General features: G+C 42.0%; 1 protein-coding gene across 1 annotated transcript in view; it reads right to left on the reverse strand.

The window, feature by feature from the left end:
- Nucleotides 1-8259, reverse strand: part of LAMA4 (laminin subunit alpha 4) — a gene marked incomplete at its 3' end in the record, with an annotated part of 97440 nt that extends 89181 nt beyond the window's left edge. Inside the window, exon 1 of the mRNA XM_080342087.1 lies at nucleotides 7511-8259. Within this exon, the coding sequence (XP_080198213.1) occupies nucleotides 7511-7711 (201 nt within the window). The 5' untranslated portion in view covers nucleotides 7712-8259. The remainder of the gene's footprint in view (nucleotides 1-7510) is intronic.
- Between the last annotated feature and the right edge of the window lie 1732 nt (nucleotides 8260-9991).

Consider the following 9991-nt stretch of genomic DNA (forward strand, 5'->3'; position numbering starts at 1 on the left):
GGTGAAGAGTAGGTGCATCAAGAGAAAAAAAAATCCAATCTCTTTCCTCATGCCTCACAAAAATCCCTTGCTCAAACCTCTGCTTCCAGCTGAATTGAAAGTAATTAGCTGGTGCTTTAGTGATGCTACGGAGCCCCTGCAGACAATCCTCCCCATTGGTGGGAAGTGGGGAGCCACAGAAAATCACAAACCTACAAAAAGCTGAGTATGGCACCCAAAATCCCCCTGACCTTGAACCATGTCTAGATCTTCAATACCTGCCTATCTCCCCCCCTGAATGGATCTGAGCCAGGTACGGGTCTGGAGATGTTGCCAGCCCTCAGTGGACCAGGCTGTATTAGCTTTGCTGCGGCACCTCGGTATGTAGGACTTTAACTTTTTTTTTTTTTTTTTCTTTTTTTGGATGCTGAGGCATATTTTCTCTGGACTGCTTTTGAAGAAGGGTCCCTGGAGCCAGGAGGCGGGAGCACAACACAAAGGAGTCGTGAATGGCAGGCTCTCTGTGGCTCCCCATGGGCTGTCATCCAGGCTCCATGTTGGAAAACCACAGTGCAAAACCCTAGGACATGTGGGCCTCGCATTAGCCTTGGCAGAAAAGAAGGCTGCTCATCTCTTACTGCTTAGAAGGCCTTTCATACAACAGTAACAGGATGCATTTTAAGGTGGTAATAGGGTACAACACAGCCCAGAAATGATCCAGTACAGTTACTGGTTCTGTGTGCTTTTTCTTTCACCTGAAGCCAATGGTGAAAGGTTGGAGTTAATTTTTATTCCTTTTTGTTTAAAAGACAGAGTCAAACACTGATTCTGAGCCTTGCAGTTTCAGCTAAAATGGTTGTTTTATTGGCAGTTCTTCATAAAGGTAGAGTTTTTTTAGTTAGTAATTGTTAAATTATGTGTCAAATTAACATTCAAGTGCGCCAGTTCTTCCCATGCTCCCTAGCTTCCATATGTCATAACTTAAAAAATTACATTTTAGTTCTTCTTATGGTCTTGTAAACTTGGAAGAGACATTTCTAAAGTATTTTTCACTATCCAGTATTATTATTTGGCTCATATTTTGTGTCTCAGTAACTCTTAAATGCTGGGGTTTTAGCATTTTTTCTTGGTGGTTTGTCTTAAAAGAAAAAAAGGAGTTCTAGTATTCCTGAAGTATTTATTTTAAGAAAATAACCATCTAAAGAATTACACAATACAGCTAATCAGGAATGACAAAGCCAGATTGTATTTATTGGTTTTTAGTCAATCTCTGTTTGCATTGCCAAATGCACACTGTATGGATCCTAAGTGATAGTTAAGGAAATCTCTTTGAGATCATTTAATGAGAAAGAATTGGATTTCAAAAACTGTGGAGCTCTAACAGCTTTTTATACAGTACTATTCAACATTTATTGAATTTTGCATTAGGATGCATAATTTAAACATCCCAAGCTCATGGCGGTGTCTGAAAATGAACTGGGATCAGATACAAATGTTCAAGAAGACCAACTGAAATATAAAAACAAGGGTGTCTATATTTTAGTGTTTGAAATCTAAGTCCAGAAGCAATTTGTAAATTTTCATTGACTGGTTATATATTACTCAGAAACTAGACCCATTTTACACAGTTCTTGAACACTCTTGTTATCAGTTTAAATCAGCACAAGTTCTCCTTCAGAAACCAATTCTTTTATTGCTTCTCAAGCTCCCTGGAAAAACTAGACTTTTAATTCCTTCCTTGCTTCCCATGTCATGAATAAGAGGGGGCATGAAGTGCCTTTTATTTGTTTTCACAGCCCTGAATAAGCTTTGGGGCACTTTGCTGGTACTCGCCCAAAACTTCATGGGAACTCACTGCAGTGGATTTTAAATTGCATTGTTCTAGTGGGTGCTTTATGCACCTTCTTGAAATGGAGAACATTTTCCATTATCCATCTGTTCTGTACTGTGTTTCCATTTGTTTCACCTTCCTATGATTTAAAAGGTTTGGGGTCTGGAGACTCTACTCCAAACAGCTGATTTTCATTAAAGTTTTGATGAGAAACTTAAGCTGGAATCACAAACATCTGAGTAAAACTTCCTCTCCACTAATAGACGTTTCTCAGAACACAACCTCGTTGTATGAAAAAAACTCAGCAGTTAGAAATCCAAATTGCCCATTATGGGAATTAACCTAACATAACCTCAAATGAAATGAATTCATTTAAAGATCTGCTGTTTTAAAGGTAGATGCATTAGCTTAAAAGAATATAAAGGTTTCTGCCAAGCTAAAACCTTTTTTGGCTCACACCTCAGGATTAGGTCTTCTGCTTCTTCTTTTAATACAAGTTTGTTTTGAACAGATTAATGCCGCAAGTAAGGATCAAATTGTGGTTTTTCTGAACATTCTGTAGGACTTTCTGTTCCAGCCTCCATGAGGAAAGGGGTGAAGGCAATTTGCTGATAGTTTGACTCTTTGTTAACAAGTGGTTGGGACTTACGATTACTCTCGTTTTATAAATTTATTGTGAGCTGTTTTAGAGAGGTGAATTTGTCACAGGTCCCGTGCTAATTAATGCTTATTGCTTTAGAGAACCAGAAAGAAAGCACCTCAAAAACTGTTTCTTGCTATTGAAAATTCAGATCAGCAGCTGCTGGTAGAACTCAGGTTAGAAAAACGATTGTTAAACATGTCTTTTCAACAGTCAAGCTTCAACAGATGATTTCTGCCTCCTTTTTTCTCTTACATTAAATGGTTAATTTTGCATTGACTATGATAATAATTTCCTTTAAAGGACTTCTTTTGCCTCTCTGCCTTTTCCCTGAGCCAAAAACACTGATGCTGGAAACAGTTTTCCTCTTCCATCTGTCCAATAACATCATGCCTTCTTTCACTTTGGGAATTGGCTTCCTGCCCTGTCCCAACTACTTCATCTTTTTCATTACATTTAAGGCTCTCGATTATCTCATTCTTGCTCTATTTTTTTTTTTTCCCTCTCATTTGTCTTCTTCCTGCTTTAGTTTGCTTCCTTCCTTGCACTATTTGCTGCACTATTTGCCTCACTTCTTCTTTCCATAGAGAACATTTGAAATTATCTTTCCTTGCTTGGCAAGTGTCTCCACCAAATATGTGTCTTCCCTTTCTTCCACTAATCCTTCCCACACTTGTCTCCTATGTTGGGCTCTCTTTGCTGTTTTGTTGACCTCATGTAGTCATTTACATCAGAATGAAATGAGTCTTTTTCTGGATGTCACCTTACATTAATTTTGCATTTAAGTGAGTGACTGCACAGTGTGAATCACAGGTCATCACTTGCCACCCTCTCTAGTATTTGAAGTCTTGTACCATTGTTTATTCTCACCTTGGTCTCTGTAAGGAACTTTCATCCTACTGGGAAACAAATTCTACACCCATAGAATAAAACCATCATGTCGGTGGATTTTACAAACACAAATGTTGACAGTGGCAGGTTTCAGGCCCAAATGGTAATGTATGACCCGCTTCTTATTTTAAAGTTGACTGTTTGACAGTGGAATATAACTGTGCTCAGAAGTTACTTCTGGTTTTCAGTTTTAACTCTGAGCCTCGACAAAACTGTGTCTCACCACCCTCTTCCTTTCTGCTGTGTCCAAACAGTGGAACCCCAAACCAAAGAATTCTGATGTTTCCCACTCACTCATTTGCTTTCATTTGATATGTCTGTCAGTTTTAAATCCTTTGCTTCCATCTCTGATGAATCTTCCTTGCAAAATATTTTAATCTATCCTTATTTGGAAAAATCAGTCCCTGAATTAATGCCACCAACTGCAGCTGGGTTATGCTGGTGAGATTGATCCAGCGCTTTGTGCTCACTTTCTTTCTTATTGTCTCTCCACACACACCAGGATTCGGCAATGTAACATATCCCACACATCCCCTTATTGTCTTTGTGAGCCAAGGAACTTAATCATTCAAAATAGCACGCAAACAACCGAGTACTTGAGAGTGCTTTTCATATTAATCTACCTCTTCACAGACAATCCAACACAACCAGATGAAGTCCCTGATGTTTAATTATCTTCAAAATTAAAATTTTTAACTAACTTATCATCTGAACTGGGTCACATTCAGTTTCCAGTTGTGGCATATGATGAGACCTTCTTTTGTTAGACTAGCAAGCCTATAATTATTTTTTTGTTTGCCTGTGTATGTGCTTACTCAGTAAGTTCAAAGTTTTTCCTTAACCTCCCTCTAAGCTAATCAGATTGGTTGGTGGAATCTCTCAGCCAGCTTTCAATTCCTAATACTGTAATACATAATAGTGTTACGATACTTTTCTGAATATTTTTTGTCAACTTATAAGCATTCCTCTTGAAACAGAGGCAGAGACCTAGATACGTTATTCCATGACAGTCACTACCAGTGCTCATTTTGCAGGTAACATTACATTTCATTGGGTGGAATTTAGTCCGTTATTTTAAACATCTACATTTTGTGCCCCAGTGTTTAGCTAATTAATAAAGCTCTCCTGAAGAGAATATCCAACATAGACTTTACAGAAGAAAAGGCTCCTTTGAGAGCCTCCAGGGAAGACAGCTAGGAATTAGAGGTCTAAAAAACCTGGTGTCTCCATTACAGTATGAGGAATTTGTTTTTGTATTTGAACACAGTGCCTGAATTGGTTTGAAAAAGTTTAGGAACAGTTTATGTGCCTAATTTAAGTGTACTGGATCACATATTGATTAACAATCAGGGCAAGAAGCTACTAGATGTTGCTGAAGTCTTATTCAAACCAGTGATCTGCTCTGCGAGTGGGTATAGTATATTAGTATAGCACCGAAAATGTAGTTAGTCCTCTCCACTGTCAAGAGTGTTTCATTCAAATCCAAGGCACAGAAAAGCTCCACATGAACATTAATTCTGAAATTTTAAACCACTTTTCACAATTTCTCTGAGTTTAGGATCGCCAAAAATGGGAAAGGAAGAGGAGTGGAAAACTGAGAAATATTCACTAATATGTATTTACGTTAATTGGGACCTCCTATTCTTCCATAGGTTCATAATATCAAACTCTTACCAAGATTTAAGAGCATTCCACCAGTTACAGTTTGGAAACCTCCACCAGCACTGTTTCAGACCTTGCACATTTCTGAAGATGTTGTGTAGGGCAGAATCACGTGTGAGGTAAATCCTGAGCAGCACCTGCCCCACATGCTGATACATCATGATTTCTGTCTGCCCTGATCTGTGCTCCTGCTTTACAGCAACATATTTCATGTCGAGATTGACTGGCACCACAGTCCACCACAAAGCCCCATCCCTGGCTCTGTAACTCTGCCTTGTAAATCTGCCCCCTTTGTATAATTTGGCACTATTCAACGTGACTAACAGCTTCTGTCTGCTTGGGAGAGCTATAGGCCTGAGTCAATATTTAGATGAAGGAGCTGAATCAAACCACACTGTGTAAGGGAGTTTACTCTGTGGTTCACTGTGAGCTGCGGGTTAAGAACTCGGGCTTTGAAAGAGGCTAATTCAAACCTGCTGGGATAAACCCTGTTCCCAGGGCTGAGGGAGGGGAGGTGGGCTGTGCGAGGGGGAAGCTCTCTGAGGACCAAAGAAAATGTTCCTTCCTTGGCTGAGAGACTACCAGACAATCACTTTCTGTCCCCAACATCAAACTCTGGGCTTAGAGATGGTTCCTCAGCTCTTGTTACCAACTATGTACATGGATCAATAGGTAAGTAGATTCTCACTGTTACACAGCCATCAGCTCTATCCTGAAAGAGTGTCCTCTGGGCCTCCTTGAAAATTGCCATAGAGTTGGGGCCTGAAATGCAATAGTAAGGTAAACCTGCAGCTAGCAAAGGGGCCTTAAATCCTGTCTCCTTCCTTATGAAACCATAACATCTGGCAGCCAAGGGCCTTGGTGTGATGAGAACAGCCAGCATCGTTCATTTGTAACATGGGATCCAGAGTCTAAATGCTGCCATTGCCAGGGCTGAAGTAAACTGCTGGAGCAAACACCAGTTAGTGAGTCTATTATATTGGACTGTACAAATTAACCTTTAGGGAGGACTGAAATGGGTAGAGGAGGCTAAAGTTTCATTCTTCGGCATCACTTTTCCAAGGTGAAGTCTACCATATTAAAGTGAAGCAATGAGAACAGTGTCTTTGGGAAAACCATACTACACAATCATATCCAGAAAGGCTAATAATCACTTATGGCCATTATCCTGTGAAAGGCAGCTACAAAACCCATCCAGCTCTTAAATCACACATTTCATTGAGGGACTTTCCATGCTGTAAGCAACAGGTGGCAATGCAGCTTCCAAAGGCTGATCCCAGGCCAGGGGAGAAGAGCTGTACATCCCACAACATGGAGCCCTTCCAAGCCTGGGATGGCTCCCGAGAGCCCCTGTGCTGAGCAGAGCAGGATTTAGCCTCAAGTTTTCTCACACAGGTCATATTTCATGCTGCAACCCCGGCAGGGTGGGCAGGCATTTCCCAAGGCTGCCCAGCTGCTTGGACCTGCTGCAGTGGTGGGATGAGCTCTGCCCAGACCCATGGTAACCCTGTCTGTCTGAAGGGCTTTTGCACTCATTTCCATGGCTGTTAGTTCTGGCAATTGGAGCATAGGGGGGAAATTAGCCTTGCAATATCAGAGATTGCTATCTTGATATTGTCACAGTGACATGCTGTGTTAATCTCTCTTCATTTTTAGATGTTACGCCAGAAGAACTACTCTTTCCCTTCCCATGACCTTATGTAACTCAATTTGCCTCCTACTTTGCATCTCCCACGCATGAGACATTATTGTCCCCCTCTCCCAGTGTATGCTTGAGTAATTTATTGTTTTCTCAAGCTGTATTTTTCAGTACACTATTCCCAGTGCAGCCTTGCTAGAATGAGGAGTATCAACCAATCTCAAAACACAAGGGTTGCAGGGAAATTTTCCACCATCAAATTTCTTCTCAGACCTCTCTAATTTCATTTGTCACTAATCCCAACCTCATACCTTTTGGAAGTCTTAAAATCTCTGCAGGTGTTTTCTCTGCAGGCAGTTTCCCACATGCATTTGATTTATTATCGCTGCTCTCATTGCAAAAAGGAACTTTAGATTGTGACATTCAGAGACAAATGCACAAAATACTACAGTACAGAGTTTGCCACCAAAAGACAGCCTCTTTCTGGAAGTTTAAGTGAATTACAATTGCAGGAACTACAATAAGGCAAGCAGAAAAGTGTTGTGACAATTAACCCTTGCAAAATAGGTCTGTTTGGACAGGCCTGTTTAGTTATGTTGGCAGGGAAGTCAGAGACGTGCTAAGCCAGCCTCACTGCAAAGTACAGCAGCTGTCTGCTCACAGCAGGCAGGGCATGTGTACATTTTGAAGTCTGAACTGTATCTCTCCAGTCCCAAAATGCAACATCTCAGACCCCCGGCAAAAAAAATCCTCCGGTATCGCTTTAAGCATCAAATGATTAAACTAACGTTAACCAGATGGGAGCTTCAACACAGACAGATGAAAGCAGAAAAGCGCAGACACTAGAGAGAGAAGGGAGTTACCGTACCTCAGCAAAAGGCACCCAACTTCCAGTAGCTACTGCCTGCTGCTGCCCTCTGATAACAGTGGCTTCTTGCACGCTGACCGCTGAGCTACCTTCAATGTCAAACTGAAAAACGCCTCCCCCACTCGAGGCTGTGCTGGAGGAGAAGCATCTCAAAAAGAATAATATAGGAGAAACGAGGGGCCAGGCGGAGATCAAAGCCATTTCCTCCCCTTACATCCAGCAGTGGTCTTCTAGCGGCTCAGTAATTGTTTACCCTCTTCTGCAATCAGCCCCCCTTGGCTTAGTGGTGCCTCAGTTATTTTAACTTTCTTTCAGCATTCAGATTCCAGATGTGGCACTTCAAGGACGTCTAACCAGATCCTGATTTAAATGAGGAAAAAAAAAGTTAAAAAAAAAAAGTAAAAAAAAAGTAAAAGAAGGGAAGAAAAATGCTTTTGCTGCCTCCCTTGTTCACTCTCTGTGGCTGTGGCTCCTATTTTTCCCCAGAGGCTCCAGCTCAATAACATACAGATGGGCAGTGCTTAAGCAGAGAGTGTCAAACAGAGATTGTATTCCAGGAAAGCACCGCTGGCTCCCCAGCCACCTTATCTCCCCCTGTCAGGATACAGACTGACGCTCTGCTCGGTGCTCTGGCTTCCTTCACATGTTCACATCGTTCCCTTTTTTACCTTTCATGTTGAGACCCTCCCACTCAAACTTTGCTGTTCAGAAAGTGAGGTCACACTTTCCTCCCCCCAGCCCCCACGCCACCCCCCAACTCCATCTGACCGCTCCACACGAAGCATTGACTCTTGTGACTGTTTATTTTTTAACATCTCCAGTTTATTCAGTGGAAGGCAGAAAGGTGCCAAATTTATTTAAAAAAAATGCTAGACCAACCTTTTCTTTTGGCATGGGGGAGGGGAGGCTGGGGTGGGAAGAGGAGGAGGGAGACAGCCTGGCTGTGCCATGGGCTATAAGGCTAAGTGGTGTCTCTAACATGCTTCATTCAGACCTTTTCCCTCAAGCCCACCTCTCAGCTTCTCATCGACTCGTGAAAAAGAATATAGCTCACTGCGATTTTGGAAAATGACTTCATTCCTCAGACTCATGAACTTTTATTTACAAAGAGCATCTTGTATTCCTTTTTCAAGAGATGCTTTGTGAGGCCCTGGTAACAAGGCTTGCAGTGTGTATATGCAAGTGAGCTGAATATATTGCCCACAGCTGACTTAATTTTATGACTACAATCTCAAAAAGACAACACAGTAACCCTCGCAAGGTTTTGGGACAAAGTCAGGGTATAATTATACCTATGTGCACCATTCCAGCCAAGGGATCAGCTTCCCATCCCTCAGCTGCCTGTGGGCCAGGTTTTGTAGCACCATTGGCCCGTCAGGCTTCATTCTTAAATCTTAAACAGAAATTGGCTTATCAGACTTCATTCTGGGAACAGATTCCTTCTTTTTCCCTTACTCCCCCACTCCTATCTGACTGAAGATATCATAAATCAAGGAGGCAGTCAGTAAAGGGTAAAATAAAATGTTTTGGTGATCTGTTAACTTTTGCACAACTGTAGGCACAGCATTGGGCCCATAAATGCTGTACAGATGTCATATAATTACTATAAAGAAGTTAACCCCCAAAAAACTCTGCCTGATTCAGAAGTGCTGTAGCTGAGCAGGTAAGGCCACTCAAGCTTGTGAGACAAAGTACTACAACAATAGAGAAGAAAAAGCTGTGCAACCCAAGGCTATGAGATTCAGGACCAAGATCTGAAGGAAGAAATGTCTGGATGGATACTGGTGACAAGTGGTGTCATTCAGTGGTCCATAGTGAGACCAGTACTTTTTAATATCTTCATTAATGACACAGACAGTGTCATTGTGCAACTATGGAGATCAAGTGCAACTATGCAGAAAACACCAAGCAGAGTGGTGCAGTTGAAATGCCTGAGGGATGAGATGCCACCCAGAGGGACCTGGACAAGCTCAAGAAGTGGACCCATGTGAACTTCATTAGGTTCAACAAGGCCAAGTGCGAGGTCCTGCACCTGGGCTGGGGCAACCCCTTGTATCAACACAGTCTGGGGGATGAAGGGATTGAGAACAGCCCTTTGGAGGAGGACTTGAGGGTACTAGTAGACAAGAGATTGGACATGAGCCCACAATGTGCACTTGCAGCCCAGAAAGGGAATCGTACCTTGGGCTGCATCAAACGAAGCATAACCAGCAGGTCAAAGGAGGTGATTCTGCCCCTCTATTCTGCTCTGGTGACACCCCACCAGCAGGATGAGAGTCTGTGAGTGTGATACCTCCTGTAACTGGAGTAAGAAAGATTTATCAGTAGGCTCCCCTTGATTGAGCAGCCTGTAGTAGACATGAACCACAGGTTCCCTGTGGCAGTAAGTGTCAAAATCACCGCTCCTGTGTTAGCAATAGAGATTTTTAACTACCTAGTGAATTGTGCAGCAAATTACTGGAATATATATGAGGCAATTCT

The sequence above is a fragment of the Nesoenas mayeri genome (genome assembly GCF_963082525.1).
Source record: "Nesoenas mayeri genome assembly, chromosome: 3".
NCBI classification, from domain to species: domain Eukaryota; kingdom Metazoa; phylum Chordata; class Aves; order Columbiformes; family Columbidae; genus Nesoenas; species Nesoenas mayeri.